The 18,992-nt window shown below is 36.2% G+C and overlaps 1 protein-coding gene across 43 annotated transcripts in view; it reads right to left on the bottom strand.

Moving 5' to 3' along the window:
• The window catches only part of NRCAM (neuronal cell adhesion molecule), a 144,211-nt gene that overhangs the window by 55,728 nt on the left and 69,491 nt on the right, over nt 1–18,992 (bottom strand). For 34 of the 43 annotated variants that reach the window (XM_038154732.1, XM_038154744.1, XM_038154741.1 and 31 more), the window contains 6 exons: nt 9,448–9,636; nt 7,071–7,088; nt 4,978–5,083; nt 1,945–2,141; nt 904–1,026; nt 358–528 (listed from right to left, as the gene is read on the bottom strand). In XM_038154732.1, the coding sequence (XP_038010660.1) occupies nt 358–528; nt 904–1,026; nt 1,945–2,141; nt 4,978–5,083; nt 7,071–7,088; nt 9,448–9,538 (706 nt within the window). In that variant the 5' untranslated portion in view covers nt 9,539–9,636. The remainder of the gene's footprint in view (nt 1–357; nt 529–903; nt 1,027–1,944; nt 2,142–4,977; nt 5,084–7,070; nt 7,089–9,447; nt 9,637–18,992) is intronic. The other 9 variants (XM_038154739.1, XM_038154742.1, XM_038154750.1 and 6 more) reach the window with 1 other exon arrangement.

The raw sequence follows: 18,992 nt of genomic DNA, 5'->3' as shown, positions 1-18,992 counted from the left end.
CGGTGAGTTAATCAAGTGATTGATTAATTTGCTTCAACAGTTACAATAATCATAATAACTTCATATTCTTGCACTGGAAAAACATTTGAAAACTGTTATTTTTTACACAGTATATATCAAATCTTAAACATATTTTCAAAACACAAAGCCTTATGAAGTGAAAAATTACAGCTTTTAAAATCAATTATATATTAAGAAAACTGGAGATTACGTTTCAAGTTTATACAGTAATGTAACTTCTTATTCAAAATTGAAATGAGAAAATTCCCTAGCATAACACTACTTAACTTTAGCATGTAACTTGAGAACTCTGGATAAATATCGTGTAAGTATGCAATTTGGTGATGCAATACCTACTTGAAAAGACTTTTACAGATATGGGTTGTTTCTGCTGTATGGTTTGTGTGTGATTAAATCTTGCGTAGCAGATATAGTCCTCCCGGGTGTCTTCTGGTTGTACATTAGAAAAATAAAGATCTCCATTTAGACCTTGGGAAACTCTTTCACTTTGAGGCAGCCTTTGGAAAGCTAAGGGAAAACAAGAACACATTCATGTCAAATATAATTGACATACTCCATTATTATGATCTGCAGACTCTACATTCATTCAATTACACTTGTTTGTGCCTTGGTACATGTACAGACATTTCTAAGCTTCCTGATGAGATCCCTTGTCTACCCATTCCTCCCCAGTGGGTTAATCTACAACTTACATTAAGATCTCCAGCTGCTTTTGGCTTCGTGCTTTTGGGCTGTATGTCTGCTTGTTTCCTCTGTTCTACAGAAATGGAAATTCACTGGATTTTAACTTAGAGGGAAACTTCACCATCTGTGGTTTTGGTAAGCAATGATCTACTACGTTGAAAAACTGCAAAAAGTCAACTGCATAAAAAAAAAGCTCACCATTATCCATCCAAAATATGATAGGTGGTGGCAAGCCAACAGGAGGTCTGCAGTGCAGTACCAGTGAATCACCTTCACGAACGTGATTTGGTTCTAGCTTTTCTTTCGTCCACAAAGGCGATCCTGCAGAAAGTGATTTTGACACACACACAAACTTTGGATTGGCAAAAACGCAACAATTTAAAGGGAAAATGAACAAAGTACTCCAGAGAAATGAAAGAACAACATTCATGAGAATTTTAAGTCCTTTCATGTTTGCTGAAGTTTTTATTTTTGTTCTTTTTTAGGTTTTCTTGGAAGAAAAGTACATAAAAGATTTATTGAAAGTATGATCAACTGATTCAAATTATTTTGTCTACTCACTAAAGGTTTTATAGCAGCATCTTGCAAATTTTTAACTACACTGAAAAAAAAGATGATGTGCTAAAATAGAAAAAGGGTAGACATTCCTGAAGCAGTATTATACACACACTCTTTAATTAATATGTGAGAATAGCACATATTAAGCTGAGAAGCTTGAAAACTAAACTGAGATAAAGCTCATAAAAAGCTGTAGAAACAATCTACCATTAATAAAAAAATTTAGCTTCTTTTTAGTTCAAATCTGTTATGTTCTAAAGCTATTGCAGAAACTATAGAGTACAGACTGCATAAACATAATAAAAATTGTGGTCATCAATTATCCCATCAATGTCAACAAATTATCCTTAAAGCCTTACAAATGTAAATATTTTATTCTAGCAGTAATGTCATTCATATAACTCAGTTTTAAGCATTATAAGCTTATCCAGATGTATAAATAAAAAATCAATTAAATATAAATTTTAAAAATTAAATTTAAATTTTTGTAAAAAAAGCCGTATTTGAGAGATACTGTAACACAGTATTATACCTGAGTATTAGAAAATAGGCAATAACTTCTAGCATGGTCATTTGGATGACTGAAGTTTTAAGACAGGAAAACAAAAAGGCAAAAAGTTCATAAGCATATAAGAAAAGCAAAGCCTTTCACACTTTATGAACATTAAGAGCTTTACTTACTAGAAGGCCTTATAACGATGTTGTTGGAAATGGCTGCTCCTCGTTCGTTCCTTGCTGTACACTGGTAAACTCCCTCATATGCTTCTGCTTTCCCACCATTCATAATATTTATGACAAGAGTCCCTGAATTTGGTTTCATTGTTACCTGTGCATCTTTATCTATATCAAAATGAGTTCCATTGCGGGTCCAGGAGAAGCTAAAACAATAAAGCAAAAAGAAAAGTTTATTCTTAGCTGCTTTTTGTAGATTGTATGAAGAAAAAGAAGAAAAAACAATAAACAAAATTACATATTATGTTTTCATTAGCAGATAAGTAAGACTCATTCCCAAACTAAACTAACTAATAAAGCAATTCAGAAATTTTACTATAAGAAATCTGGCAATATTTTAAGATAAAAGATTTGGCTGGACATATTAACAGGACCTATTCAAAGTCAATTATTTTTTTAAAAAATACATTAAAAATTTCTGAGGCTAATCATACATGGAAAAGAACTGATTTCTTTTCTACTAAAAATGATGCAGTAACATCTGCAAGAACTGATACTGCTAAAGCTGCATTAGCATTTCCATTATAAAACCTATTGTTGAAAGGGTTTATAAACCTTTAAAAACTTGCTCAGGGCTGAAATGTGTCATCTCAGGCCCCAGCAGGAGACCATCTCTTTTAATTGGTTTGGTGATTTTGAAGTTATGCAAGTGAATTAAAGATTGTGGTGAGTTTGAGTCCTTTTCACTATTCTAATGCAAACATAATTCTCTAACAGAAATTATATAGTCTGAGAGCCTTTATTTGACCTAGTAAATTTACACCGATACTACTCAAAACAAGAGATATTCTGAAAAGTAGTCCTTAAAAATGAAGACTGATAGAACTCATAAAAAATTGCAAAGAAGCAGAGATTCACAGTCTACAACTTAGACCATAAACATCACTTTGTTACTTATGCTCTGTTTATGGTCAGAAGTATATCACAAAGAGCTTGACCAACACCTATGAAGTGCTGAGCATTCTCAGCTTCACATGCTGTGAACAGCAGTTTTTGTACTTGTTACATTTCAGCTTCAGAATCTTAAGCACAAACACTTTTTGTGCTGCTTAGAATGCTTCCTAAAGTATGAATGTAAATGGTACTGGAAAATCTCAAATTCTAACTGACTCAAATTGTGCACTGACCCTCTGCAGCAGGACTGGACATGATATTTGCACCTGGTGTTGGGGGAGAGAAGAACTGGACCTGCAGTAGTGCTGCAGCACAATGCAGTGTTTTTTGGGAGGACTACATGCATAGTGAACTAACAGTGAACCTCTACCTTACAACTTTGCAGGTGAAGTTTCAGAATGTGGGGTTTCCATTACCAGTAATATTAAGGATGCAAGAAAGTGTAACGCAGATTCAAATGACAGGTGGAAAAAGTGGTACAAACCCCTGAATTTGAGATGAGTGACAGTCAGAGTCTTTGCTGCTCTAGCTATAGGTAGCAGCACATCCACAAACCTTTGTGCCAGGTGCTCTCACCAATAAGAAGTTATCACACTGATGTCACACAATTCACACTGTGGGCTGAGAAAGTCGACCTTTGACTTCAGAGCTCTGGAACAGTTCAAGTTCCAATATGCATTTGCAGGTAACCAAGAGTGATGGACCAAATAGACTAACTATTGATACAAATTAAATACATTTCATATCTTAAAAAATAAGCAGGACTAAGCCCAAGCTTAGAAAACTCGTTAGAAATTTCTTTACTTAAAACCTGCCACTTCCTCTGTAGCACTGAAACAAAGCCATGTTTAATGGGGAAGATGAGGATGTACTGCAGAGAGCCTTGGCACATAGCTCAGCTGTCAGTCTAACAGGCAGCACTCTTTTTCTCTCAGGTAATTCCAACCAAAACTGTTTAAGAGAAACATCGGCAGAAGAAATACAGTCGTCCCAAAGTGGACAATAGTCATCTGATCCTTTACCTAAACACCCAGACTCTTAAAAATTGTATTGGCCAGTGAAATTAAAACACTGGCAAACAAAGCAGCTCTGTGGAACTCCTGTCCTTAATAGAACACTAGAAAGGGTGAGAGTATCCCAGATAATCTCCATCTTCTCCATCCTGCTGCCCAGCATGATAATGACTGTGATGCCAAGGCAACCAGCAGGAGTAATGCCGAAATAAAACTGATTATTCAGCAGAAATACATCTAACAAGCTCTGTCTGTGTCTGAATGAGCAGTTTTAGATGCACCTTGCTAGTGAGGTGTAGCATAACACTGCTAGAGTAGAGAGAAGCACATTGTTAATGTTCACAGTCTCTGCAATCAGCAGTTACTAACAATGCCCGAATGTATCATGGCTACTGATGTTTCCAGTGCAGGTACTCAGTAACTTGAAATGAGTAGCTGTCAAATATTTCAAGATGCTGAAAGATAATCTTAAAATGGACGATGATAAGGAACCTGATCCATTTCTGCCAAAACCAAAACTTAAGGCTAATATTACATACACAAGGCTGCTGATCAATAAGACTGATACAGACTACATAACTTCTGACAAATTGTATTTCAAGATCAGCCTCATAAAATGGAATTATTTACAAAACATTACATTCGAATGCATTAGTGTTAGTCTGACTTTATTCAATTCAACAAGTCTGATCTTCCTAAAGACTTTGCCTGAACCTGGCACATTATCCAGTTCATAGTACAGCATGCCTCCTAGTGTGTTCCATTGGCATTTACCTATCTGCTCTTGTAATAATCAAGCATTATTTTACTGTTTTGAGCAGAAAAAAAAAATGCTACAATTGCTTGATGACTCTAGAAACATTTAAATGTCAAATGTGATAAGAGTCAAAACTGTGCTGCTATTTGGTAGCTGTGTAATTTACAGAGGTACAGATGTGTGCATGTTCCTGCATGTGCAAGCACATTCATACATATAATCTTGATCTCGTTAGTTTACAAAAATTACAGTATGTTCTCCTAGTTCTTCCACACTCTTACGCCAATAAGAGAAAAAAAAAAAAAAAAAGCTACTAACCTAGGAGGTGGCTTTCCTTTGGCTTCACACTGTATTACAATATTCTCTCGAGGGTCAACAATGTAATCTTTTGGAGATTGCTGAGTTATCGTAGGAGGTTGTGACACTTCATTATGAAACACAACAAAGAGAGATGATTTCAACAATATTTTCAAAGTATCACCAAGATACTTTTGTAAGCAGAGAAAGAAGAACTGCAATTAGCAACCAAATCATTGACAGAAGAGTGGGATTAAAGTATCCTTTTAATTAGGAGGCTGTAGCTCTCTACCCTTGTAAATCATTGTAGCTATACTAACTTCCAACTGAGCCATCCTGATTTACAGTGGATGAAGATCTTAGCCAAAACATTTAATGAAAATATCATTTCTATACCTCAGATTTCAACAGATTTTTATAAAACCAAAGGACATGCAAATTCTAAGTCAAACAAATTTCAAATCAAGAGCTGCAAGACATAAACCTCCACAAAATGGTTTTGTACCACACAGAAGGAAAAAAATATACATTGCTTTGTACTTCTAAACATTTTGTATATTTTCAAATTCTCTGTGGGTGAAACCTGTCCACACATTTATTTTGCTTAAGATATTGCATTAATCTATAAAGCAAGCTTTTAAGAACTACTTTTCAGGAGTAAAAAAATGTGTTATTAGCAAAATACACTGTTAAAAATGACAAAAATAGTATCTAGTTTCCAAATAAAGTAAACATGTAGGAAAAGTAAAGCACCAATTCCCCTTCAGAAATCCATTAAAAATATAGCCTTGTGAACTGTCCCAGGGGAAGCAATCATTTAAGATTTGTCATTTTTCAAGTACTATAAAACAAGCAGCACAGAACAAAACTGATTCCCCTGACAAAGCAGTTGGTGTCTACCTATGGTAATTTATAACCTATTACCATTATCTATGCCCATTTTTGCATTAAAAAACATTGTTTGTGATATTAAGATAGTGAGAAAGGTGTTGTCATCAATATTATTCATACGTTTATAGTTTAGTGCCACCTAAATAAACTTGTTTAATAACACACCCATGAACATCCCTGTCTAAGTGCTGTAAATCACCTGTCCAGCAATACCTTTTGCTTGTGCTTTGGGGTAATTTCTAGTCACTGGAACAAAATATGTCAATCATTAGAGTTAGTTTGGTTCTCATGCCTCATGCTAGACAGTTAAAATTCTCCAACTGGGGTTTATATTTAAGTCTTTCTTAAGGATACCATTACACATTAAGTACTCCTTTGCACAGACAGAGGTAGCTGTCTGTAAAACCCTACCTGCAAGAAACAGCCATGAAAAGAAAGCAGATCATGGAATCCTAACAAAACACAGCAGCTAAGCAGAACAGAATAGGTCATGGAGAACTGGGTTCTGCTCCTCACTGCACAGAGAAGAATCCTTGAAAGAGGAAGGCAACATTCTTACAGGATGCCTTTTTGTGTATTTCTTTAGGAGTACTTGAAGGCAGTCCTTTTCCCTCTCAGAGGCATTTCTCAGGGTCAGTATATATCAGATGGCAAATTCACTCTGAAAAAGGATATGACACAAACACTGCCCAGCCTACAGGACATTCCATCTGATGCACATCAAAGACCTGAAATCTCCCCTCCTGTGTTGTGGACTGAACTTAAAACTGATTAAATTAACTATAAAACTAAAGCTAAGTTAAAACCCATAAAATATGAGGTCTACTTAAATAGCTATATCCACTGTGGATATAAAAATATGTCCACATCAGATATGTAACACAGTACAAAAGTATATATATTCCAATAAATTTTTAATCAAATATATTTACTCCTGAAAGTAGTAATAAAACACTGCCCATGGTGATATTGAGTGAAGATTTTAAAGTTCAAACGGCACACCACCAAAAATCACACAATTAGTTTATTCAGAATATCAGAATGTTGTTTTATGTACATTAGTATTTTCTGAACACTGCATGCACAAAACATCTAGATACAGCAAACAAAATTATCAACAAGATGTCAGAATCACACACTTTTGGGCTGCAAATTCAATTTGCAGCACAATCTGTATTACTTTTCAGCAGCACGCAGCCTATTTTTAGTGAAGAGTAACTTACATTCTTCTAGAAGTTTTGCTTTTATTCCCACATCAGAATCAGCAGTTGAATGGACAAATGGAGATTAAAGAGAAACATTTGTTAGTGAAGAGAAAATTAGCAATTTTGAGAGGGAAGATAAGTATCCCTGACAAGTACATTGGTCACCATTAAAAAAAAAATAAATTTAAAACATTCAGCACTGCAACCCATGCAGCAATGCCTGAAATTCCAACCACAATTTCCATTGTGTCAGATATTACAACATTTATCTTAAAGCTCTTGGCATGAGAAACTTTCTTGAAGTGTTGACTTTTTAATGGCAACCATGCTATGTGATTTTGGCCTTGCAAGGACATAAAACACAAATACTGAGGTGACAGCAGCAAATCAGAATTAATGGAGTGTGCTACGCTCATGCTGCCATCAAAATCAATCCACCCATATGATCACATGGAAGAACAAAGAGAATGCTTCAGGCTAAAATTACTCCTGTAAAGACAAAAGCACCTAATCCTACTCAACAGACTTGCAACCCTTTCTGGTTTGAAAAATAACTAAACAAAAAAATTCATCTTAGCTAATTGGAATTATTTCTTAATTCCAATGTTTTGCATAAACATCTCTCGTTATCAATCAATAGGTCAAATGTCCCTGAGTCCCCTACATTTTCAGTCATTCCTGGCCTGCTTTGAGGAGACACTGACTAGGAACTAGTGAACTTGCTATGAATAGAAATTTCTAACCTGGATGAAACCTAAATATTCAACAAATCAAGTAGGTTCTCACCACCAGGTCTCTATGGTGGATATTCAGGGAAGACCCACAAAAAATCTAAATCCTTCCCTTGTGGTGCTCTCTCAGAGACCATTCTCATAATTATTTATGAAAGCAATACCATCATTCTATATGTAATTTCTGGCTAAAAATTCAAGTATGTGACTTTATCAGACCTCACAAAGTTATTGAGCATGAAGTAGTAGGGAATTAAATTCTCAGTACAGAATTAAAATGATACATCCAAAAGGGCTATTAATTTTTGTCTATTGATGCATTTCTGGTAAATTTAACCCAAAATATTGCTCTTAAGATAACAATATTAAAGAGGTTCAGAATCTATATTAGTTGCTAAACTACAAGATAGGTTTAAAAGACTATTTATAGCCTGCAAAGATGTTTAAGGAGAAAAAATTAAGTTTTGAAAGTAACACGTTCATTTATTCATCAAGCTTTCAAAGCCTTCCTTAACCAAAGCTTATTCCTCTAAAAGTATTTACAACACAACAAGTTGGATGTGATTCAGATATATTGATTTTGTTACATAAATACAGGTCATTGGTTTGATAGGCTTGTAAAATGCACGGAGAAAAAAAGCCACCAAAGCACTTGCAATGTATGTCAATGATTATTAAAGAAAAACATGCATTTCTGGGAGGGAGGAAGGTATCAAAGCCACACGGGTAAAGAAAACCATGCAGATTAGAATCACAGGCAAATTTACTGATGCATTACTCCATCAATTAAACACAAGCCCTAATGTTCTCTTCCCTGGAAATTAGTTTAACAAATGAATCACTGAGAGGTGCAACATGGTTCACTGAATTCTGAAAATGTGATCATGTTTATCTCAGAAAAAAAACAGCAACCTGAAACATGAGTAATTTTATAAAATTAGCCAATGAGAATGTAAAAAGCAGAAGCTACCATTGCTGCCTTTTCAGCATGGAACCTACAAGGTTCCCCAGTGACAGAGTCTTATATTAGACAAGAACTTCAGATCTTGGGATTTCCCCTTCTCCAGGCGTTTTCTCATGTGTTAATGCTGGAGTTCCCTGCCCAGCACATTTCCAACATGTTTTTAAGTAAAAATTCTTAACTCTTTTCAGACACTACTCAGGAAATCTAAGAGCCTTACTTACCCTTTTGCACCAAAAAAATAAGATGCTTTGAGTGTCTAAATTTTAGGTATTTTAATTTTTCACTATCTCTCATATCAGCTCCTGGGAACCTCTTCTCTGAAGGTAAGGGTGATTGTTTACAGCCACTAGGAATTGTCCTGGGATTTTTAGAAAATTATCAGTATGATCTTAATTTCACAAGTAATTAGCATTTAGCAGGGCTTTTCTGGCCTTCTTTAGTTTGATCAAAGTAACAATGAAGTGTAAGTAGGATTCTGTGAGAATTCTGTGTTACATCTCCTCAACTGAACAATGTAACTTTATATGCACAGGTTTTGAAAATCTTCAGTAGATCAGTGTAAATATTCATAATTATAATGTCCTGATTGAAGTGACAAACACACTCTATTTTTAGCTCCATGTTGGAGTTATCTTCAACTTCTTACAGAAATTATTTAATTATTCTTCCATGATTCTGCACTTATCAGGTTAATACTTACAGTCAAGAGGTACATCCAGTGCAGAAATAATTTGGCACAGAAAGAGGAGCAGGGAAGTTTTGCTTGTAGGTATGCTCATCTTTCTCACCATGTTTTTAGGCTGTACTGAGTAAATCACACTTGGAGGATGAAGTTCAACTTCGTAAGACTAGATAGCTTGCAGTAGCTATGTAAGTATAGACAAGAAACCTGATAAATAAAAAACAAAAGAAAAATATGCAGATATAATGGAGAGTTAAATGATCCCATGCATCTTAATAATATTATGAAATACAAGCAGTCGAAATACTACATCTAAATATAAGAGTTACACAATGTATTCTACTGAAATTCAAGAAATTCACAAGTTCTTAGGTCATTCACAAGTTCTTAAGTCAAGAAGCTAATGAAAAACTCCTTACTGAACAGAAGAACCTTATTGAACGGAAATACAAACACCTCTTCTAAGAAGGATAAAGCATCAGTCAGTCCATCTAGTTAAAAAAAAGAGTATATACTAAAGATAACAGTCCTCTGAAGCAGATTTAGGGGATTAAAGCTCTGAATGCCCACCTAGTCTCTCCTTCAAGCATCCTGCACCACTCTTGGAAAGAGGCATTTTAGGCATCTACTCCAATGAAAACATGTCAAGCCATGAATTTGCTAAGTAAACTGTGGAATCTTTCTGCAGCTTTGAGTTAGGTATCCCACCTTCTCCCCACTTTGGAACTCTTTCTAATAAGACAACTGTAGACTGAATACACAAGACTTCATGAAGGTGTGAAGGTGCTATCCAGCATACTGTACCCACGCTCCTATTTCTGGATATCTGATTCCTCTCAAAATAGGTAACATCAAAATGCTTTGTCATTTCTAGCCTGAAACCAAAATATAATTGTCAGCATATTCTCAAACACTCTTCTCCTGCTTTCATATGTGACAAACTGTCGGAAATGAAACTTAAGTTCTTTGAAATGTGTTAGATTTCCCCCCTCAGCCAAGCATGAGAGATCACATTAGCCATGCAGAATGATTCTGGTTCCCTTCTTATTTTCTGCATTCAGGACCAAGCTCTAGCTGAGAAGAATGTTGGAGGAGTGAAAACTATCTGCCTGCAAGCCCCATCAGCATCACTAGTGACCTAAAAAGAGCTATGCAGCCCTAAAAATCCAAATAGTGCTTGCACAATGCTTTCTCAGTAAATGAACATCCACTGAGAAAGTACTTTCCACATGGATCAGAAATTTCACAGTGATCAGCATTAATTCACCTTGAAGTGAACACTTGCTCTGGCTACAGATATGAAGCACAAAGCTATCCAGTCCACAAGGAGTTAAAGCTGCAAAGAAGCAGCTGCTTTACAAATGTTAAATTAAGAGTTGTTTGTGCTTCCTGAAGTTACTTAAGCCAGTCTATGGTAAGAATTTCCCTCAATTTTCCCATTACAGAAGAAATTATGCCTCTTAATTGCTGCTGCAAATTATCTTTCTCTTTGTACAGTCCTCTGAGCAAGACTGGAATCAGAAACCAGAACTGAGGTGTGCAGCTCTACTTCTCATCCTAACCTAGGACATCAAACTCCCTGATTCTTACAGTCACTATCTGCAAAAGAGATTTTTCTTTCAAAATAAGAATATTCCAGTAGGTTAAAGTTCTAGACATGTACTACTTGGAGTTGTTGGGATCTGCTGACTGGGGCATCACGGGACAGGACAAGTTGCTTATTGACATTCCAAACTATCTCTAGAACTGCATACTGTAATGTACCGACTAATTATTCATCATAGCAGATTAGAAAAATTATAAAACACATCAGAAGAGAGGACACCAGCCTTTGCACAATTATTTATATCAACTGGTCCTGCACAAGCAGTCAAGGTGGCATGCCAACCTATAAAACATTCAGAAAAAGGTTCAGACACGCAGCAGGAAAGCGTGAAAAATACTCAGACTTTCCTAGAAAAACAAACTGAACTTTGCTACATTTTAAATAAGCATCCTAAATTGCTGGGAGTTGAGCTGAGAAAGGTGAGAAGTGTTTTCCCCATCCCATTTTGGCACATACAGTTTACTATGGTCCTGGTGCAGTGAGCAAGTGGAAGGAGTAGAGCTCCTGTCAAGAGTGCCTGAGAACACTCCAGTATGTTTCCTGCAATGAAGTGCTCTCCAGAAAAGCTGATTTTATTCCAGCAACCACAGCTGTTTGCTCTTCTCAGTTAAACTAGGTTCTCACCCACTGTTCTCCTGATTAATATGTCATCTCCTCATTACAGTATCACTGCAATTACCAAGGTGTCCTCTCTCTGTGCCATGACCTGGATACTTTACAGGATACTCTCTGAAGTATTGCACAAGTGAACCTTGACTTCTATTGTTTCTTCTCCATGCAACGTTTCAGTTCTCCTTCTGAAACCCTGAAAACCTGATTATCCACTTTATTGTCTTGTTCTTTCGACATGTAAAATGAGTATTGCAGTGATTTGAGAGTATTGTAAAATCAAATTGCATTTGCTTTGAGCAAGTACAAATGAATACACAAGCACTGGTGAATCAGGTAGGGGCAATTAAAATGATTGGGAAAGTAATACTCTTGAGAAATTGTCTCATATTGTCTACCTCTGCTACTGCAAAGTTCCAGTTGGATACCAATTGAATCTACTGCTGGGATGTTTGGACATAATATGGGAATTCAGCCTCAGAGAGCCAATGTGCCCAAAGGGTTTGTGACAGAATATTAATGAAAATTGTTTTAGGTTTGTCAGCACAACTGAGTGCTCTCGCTGAATATATTCAAAATTAAATCTGGCATAATTTAGTATGAATACAACAGCTGCTATGTAGAACTAAGTGTTGCTTTGACATGACATTATCTGCTACAAAACAAGGACAGGCCTCTAAGCGTAGATCAATGTAAAGGCTTCAATTGCAAAACCTGAAATATTTATACAGCAGATTGCCTTTTCCTTCAGATAATTTATTTACGATCTCTTGTAACTGAGACATTTTTTCCTACCTTTTTCACAGGAAAATGTATATATTGTGACAGTTTGGTCAGGAGTTTGCTCACCAGTTTGTACCAAATAGGCTTTTCTATACCTGCATACTTCCTATGTACCTAACAAAATGTCACTTGTTATGTCTTCTGTGCTTCTTGATGAGATGCTGATTGTGACTAACAACATGGACTAAGGGTTGAAGCTATGGGATAGCAAACAGGATTTGAGTTAAATAAAAATGCATAAGCAAAGTGCAATAGTATTTCATCACAAAGTGTAATTTCAGAACGCAAGGGTTTAATGTATGTATTACAAAAGAGCCAGGATCAAGTGAGAGACATCGACCTTTTTTTCACTTGGAAAACAAACAAACAAACAAAGAATTACTTTTTAAAAATGACCCACAGAAAGCCACAATTAGAAGACTGAAGGCACCTGAGGTAAGCCTGGAGTAGACTATATGGCAGAAGATCAAGACACAGTTGGTTCCCAGTCGTCTCTTCACTGGGATAATTTGGCCATAAACAGCAAAACCAGATACTTCACAAACACTGAACGAGCTAGGAAAAACAACATCTATATGGAAGAGATAATTTGGAAGGCAGAATTCAAGATTCCTTTTGTAAATCAAAAGGGACAAGAGCTCAAGAGCAAATTAATCACAGAACTGCTAAGGTTGGAAAAGACCTTTAAGATCATCAAGCCTAACTATCAGCCCAGCACTGCCAAGTCTGACACTTCAGTATGTTTCTAAGTGCCACAGCTACACGTGTTTAATTACCTCCAGGATGAGAGCTCAACCACTTCCCTGGGAAGCCTGCTCCAATGCTCCATAATTGTTTCAGTAAAGAAATTTTTCCTAATATTTAATCTAAACCTTCTCTGGAGCAATTTGAGACTCTTCTCTCTTGTCCTTTTCCTTGCCACTTGGGAGAAGGCACTGGTACAGCATGGGTTACACCCTTCCCCTCTACTGAAGGAGTACCCATCCTACCTACTCACTCTGATACTCCCTGAATTGTGTCCAGGCATAGCAGAATTACAATTGGGTCAGGTCAGTATTTGCCAAAGAGAGTGTTAACACCTGAACAGTATCCATGACTGCAGAGCAAACACCCACACACCCACGCACACACACACAGAGGATATTTTACTATACCATACCAGTACTGAGTAATACTGATTTCTGATTGCAAGATTAATACAGACAGACACACTACCAATTGACACCCCAAAGCTGAGTCAATTGAGGCTCCAAATGACAGAAAGGACATATTTTTCCTCTGGCTATCTTCAACAGAAGCACACAACATGTTTAATTTCCTTATAAGCACTGCTGCAATATTTCTTTTTTAGGATGTAAGAGTGTAAGGAAGGGTGTTTACTGAAATTCAACCTAGTCCAAAGTTGGACAGCAGTTTCTAAACATAATACTGTTTGACAGAGATTTGATGTATCACTGATTATGCATTTCTAGTCAATTACATTATTTTTAAGACAAAAAGGTCTTTAGAAATGTGAATGGAAACCAAGGTCGTGTAAGAAATGTGAAAGGGTTATTAAATTGCAAGACAGAACAACTGGAATATTTCATACACGTTAGGAAAAAAGCATTATCTTCTACATAAACATGATTGAATTAATGCTGTACAAGTTAAACACTGGAGATTAGAGAAAAATTATTACTTAGCAAAAAACTTCCTCTGCTTCATTTGTCTAATAGCTATATTTTTTTCTCACAGTGAAAGACAGATATAATTAGAACGTAGGAAAAATAAACAATTTTCAAGGAAATTTGTTTCATAGCAGTCTTATATCCACAGAAACATGAAAAGCAATTTCAAAATGGCATAGATGCATTTAGTGATTTGTACATTAAAAATAAGTGTTAAAGATTATAATCAAAAAACACAAAACGCTTGCTTTTGAGGACAACAACAATACCCTTATCACTTAATGGAAGTTCTTGACAGAACTTATGTGTTTTACTAGGCTAACTATGCAAGTATTAAAAAGATGATTTAAAATATTTTCAAAGAAATGGTTTCAAATTTCACACTTCTTTTTAGGGTGATCTAGTATTTGCAATAATAGGGCACATAAAAATGCTAATTAGAAACAACTATTTAATCAAAATCTTTCAAATAGAAACAGATAACAATGCACTTAGCATTACACTACCTGAGTGGCATAGACACAGCACTACTAGAAACAATAATGCTATATAACAAGAATAGTTCTAACTGTTTTTATGGAAGCAGTATGAGATAATAAACTAAACACCCAGGTACGTGTTGACAGGCCCAAGTAGTAGTCAAAATTCCGCTCTTGAATGATCTTGTAGTCAATTCAGTCCCCATTGGTTTGCTTTCCCCATCCATCTCTTACCTATTAGATGTAAATTGTCCAAGTTATGGTTTATTTCTAGATAGCTAGTCTTAATCTACTTACTACAGGACACAACTTTAGAGTGTCTGAATAGAGGTGTCAATAAAAATAAATAATTTTTAAAACTTTCTAAAAGCACACCACATTAGAGCTATTTTTCATCCTTTAGAACCCTGGAAAACACCAAACTGCTTTCCTCCAAGTTTTTAATTTGTCACCATCTACTACATATCTTTAAAGTCATCAGGAAATAATAAATCATCTTCTGTGATCTCCTGTTCATGAAGCTTAAGCCAAATGCTTTGGATTTGGCTACACTGTACGTTATAGGGACATCCACTGAAAGAGAACTGGATGAAAAATAAACTATGCAGACAGAACTGAATTCATCAAGATCTCTTCAGGACTAATTCAGATGCTTCAGGCACTTACTAGAGTTAGATGTTTATATGCACTTAGCCATTTTCACTCTATTTTGACAAAGGCAGATGGCCTTGTGTGCCACACTCTAAATGTTCTCAGGAGTTCTATATATAGCAAAAAATCATCAGCCTGGTTACACTCCTGAACTGCCACTACACTCAGCATAACTGTTTCAGCTCTGAGAATGTACTTGAGCATTCATAGTAGTCTCCTTCCTTTCCACAATCCAGACACAATTTACAGTCTCTCTACTGTCACTCTCTATTTTCAGCTATGGGAAAGCCACTTAGTCCATGAAACTTCTTTACTGACAATCCTATATTAAGACCTGCCAACTGGTTTGTTATTCCTCAAAGTCTGGTCTGTTTTGTTACATAGTTCAATTAATGGTTTTATTAATTGGTTTCACACAGCAGTAAGTCAAATGCTTTTCAAAGTCTTTTACATCAACATCATCATCTTACCAAACTTATAATTTCACCAGATACTAAAAGACTAAAATCAAGTTTTTGTCAATCATTTGTTTTACAAGCTCTACTTTCCATAAAACTCTGAGCAGAATCAATTTTACTCAAGGCCTTTAATTCCCTATCAGCTGAGTCCCCAATCAGCTTTTTCCATATGTTCACTGTGATTTATATCAGGCTATACTTACCCTGCTCAATCTGCTTGTCTGTTCTGAATCTGGGCAGAACACCAGCTATGTTCCAGTCTTAAGGAACATACTAAAAATGAAAACCTGTGAACCAGATATCTTCTCCACTGGCTCCTCTGGAGCTCACAGGTAGGCCCATGACACCTAGACTTGCTGAATGACAAAAAATTATGTACCTTCAACACATATTATTCAACATCTGCTATGTTGTCTATGTTATGTTATCTATAGTAACATAATGGTTACTATGACTAAAGAGGCTTTCCATCATAATATGATGCATCATTATTTTTCTTCCAATTGTGTTACTTGAAATAATATAACATCAGAAAACAGTGTTTCTCTTTCTAAGACTTGGTCCTATAAAAAATCCCCAAATATTTGCCTGCTTGTCCCCACCCTGGAAATGACCAACACATCTGCCATGAGAACATGCCTAAAACTTCATAGCTGCTAACTGGATCTCTTTGGTAGATCACTATGAACACTGGGATATAGCTAAAAAAGCAGAGATAGGGGTCCTTAAAAATTCTACTCCTATTTCAACTGTCTGCTCAAGAAATACAATCTACGAGCAAAACAAAAGCAGGGAAAAAAACCCCAAACAACTAAGCAGAGAGGTCAAATATCTAATTAAGGGCTGCAGGTAAGCCTGTAAATTCAGTCATGTGTCAAAGACTTGAATCCTTAAGGCAGCCACTTAGAGTTGATTTTTAAAACACTGGAGCAAGGCTAATCTGTGCTTTTACAGATGTCTTACATATTCCCTGAAGGCCTATATTGGATTTGGCCCTTTTGAGGATTTAAACAGAGCAGCACTTACTTTTTAGATCCTGCTCAGCTTAAATTATAAACTGCTTTGGCTGGGGTGACTACAGACATGGCCAAGCAAAGCTGTAGATAGTCCTCAAATAGGTAGGTAAGCCTAGTAAGCCCGGCAAGTTTAGATGCTCCCACAATCAAATCAGCATCTCAACAGCACTTTTGTATTGCAAATTTAAACAGATGTCTTGGTCTTGCTTGGGTCTTTTCTGGGGTCCTAAATACTTGACTGGATTCAGATTCTTTTACCTTTTTAATCCCCTCAAATAAAAATGATGGAATAGAGCATAAAACTAATGGTGTAGTGACACCTATTTCAGCAGTCCTTTAGAGTCATTACAGCCTGAACAAATACACATCATCTCTTATGCATTTATACATACTTTACTGTCTTTCAAAGACTTTCAAAGTTTGAGTTAACTTTTCAAATCTGCTGAAGACCATGAGTTTACAAAGGAGGGAGCGAAAATGTAACTTGCACCGATTTAGAGAGAGCCAGTTTGGCTTGAAGCAAATCACTAAATATGGGGATCGAGGAAAGAATTCTGCTTGATCATTAAAATTCTCAGTAAGTTAGAAAGAATTCAGAGTAAGTGAGAGAAAATAAACTAAGAAAACACATTTTTACAGCTCGTAAAAACAGGTAAAAGCAGGTAGCTAGATGATGGCATCATTAGGATAGTTCTTCACACTTTGATACTTTTAGACCATGCAAATGATCTCATCGCTCTTTAAGTACAAATAATTCAGCACAAACTCCAACAAGGAAAACATTTTCAAGTAGCCCATCTCTTTCCCTCTGAAAGGTTTTGCAATAGAACAAAACAGTGCTTGTAAGAAAAAATACCAATGTATCATCAGCCTGCTTTGACAGCCATATCATAGTGAAGTGGTGAGTGAAGCCATACCCTGAGTAAAGACTCCCAGTTCAGTTCCTTGTAAATATGCAAAGAGGATGCTCAGCTGTAATACTCCCTGAAATATTAATTTCTTTACCTGGGAGATGTGATGAAATTGACTTTTTTTTCTATTTTCCTATTTTTTTTCTATCCATCAGAATTCAGTGCAAAGGTTTCAGGAGCTACCTGAGGAGAAGGTAATACACTCTGTAATACACTGGTTAATTGTCCTCTTTGCATCCCTACAGCTAACCTCAAAAGCACTGACTGTCCAGAAGTATCCCTGCAGTCCTGGAGATACTCTTGAGAAAACCATGCTGTGCAAAAGAGCAGGATCTGATTCACAGACAGGGCAACTCCTCCCTTGGGGAAGTAGAGCAGAAACCATTAATATTAGCATGAAATGATGGAATAGTTATGCTAAAGAGGAGTCACTCAGAATAGGGATATTGCTAGAAAAGGAGGACTAAGGCATCTTGTCAGATATAAAACCCTAACAAGTGCATGAACAAAGGAGGATAAACAGCACAGAGGGAACAAACTGTACCAACTCCAACTAGCTGCCCTGGGTACATTTTTTGGGGTTGGGAACTAGCCACCTATGTGCAACACCTATTTAACAGGTAAATGTTGGCCTATTTGCTCATTTAATTTTAAATAATTCTGTTAAAGTACTGACAATTACACCTGTTATCTGCCCACCATTAAAAACTGAAATGAACAGAGAACTGTGATACAAACACTTCAACACTATAGAAATCTTCTTGACTTTCTCTCTAAAAGTGAGAGTTGATAATCTTCACAATTATTATAGCTGTGCAAATCAAGTCTGTTCCAGCTTTACACAGCACTAATTCATGCTGCCACTGCTCCCAACAGAATTATGTGAGACCTAAATAAATGAACCAACTTTTAATTTGTTTGCATGTATCACCAGTGTTGTGGTACATTTCATAACCAGGTCGCTACGCTCAGGAATGCTGCTGAGGATCATACGTGAGGGATGAATAATGTCCCAACAACGGTTAGAAAGAATTTGCGTATTTCAAGATTTTCAAAGTGATTTCTGAAGTGATTTTTACCACATCTTTAAATTGGAGAAACTCCAATTTCTCCTCACTCTCAAATAATTCAAAACAACTCACAAAGTTCTGATTAACTTCATCACCATCAGAAAACCTGCCTGCTGCAGCTGGACACCTCAATTCTATAGATAAAATAAGCAGGGAAAATTTGAATTCAAGTTTTCTTTTTTCTCCGCTGCCTTTGTTTTTCTCTCTCTTTTTTTTTTTTTTTTTCTTGAACCTCCACCTAGCCCTAGTGAGGCCACATCTGAAGTGTTGTGTCCAGTTCTGGGCTCCTCAGGACAAGAGAGACATGAGA

This window comes from Motacilla alba, chromosome 1A, assembly GCF_015832195.1.
Source record: "Motacilla alba alba isolate MOTALB_02 chromosome 1A, Motacilla_alba_V1.0_pri, whole genome shotgun sequence".
In the NCBI taxonomy this organism is placed as follows: domain Eukaryota; kingdom Metazoa; phylum Chordata; class Aves; order Passeriformes; family Motacillidae; genus Motacilla; species Motacilla alba.
The sequence above is the reverse complement of the archived record's forward strand: the minus strand, read 5'-3'. Positions and strand labels throughout refer to the sequence as shown.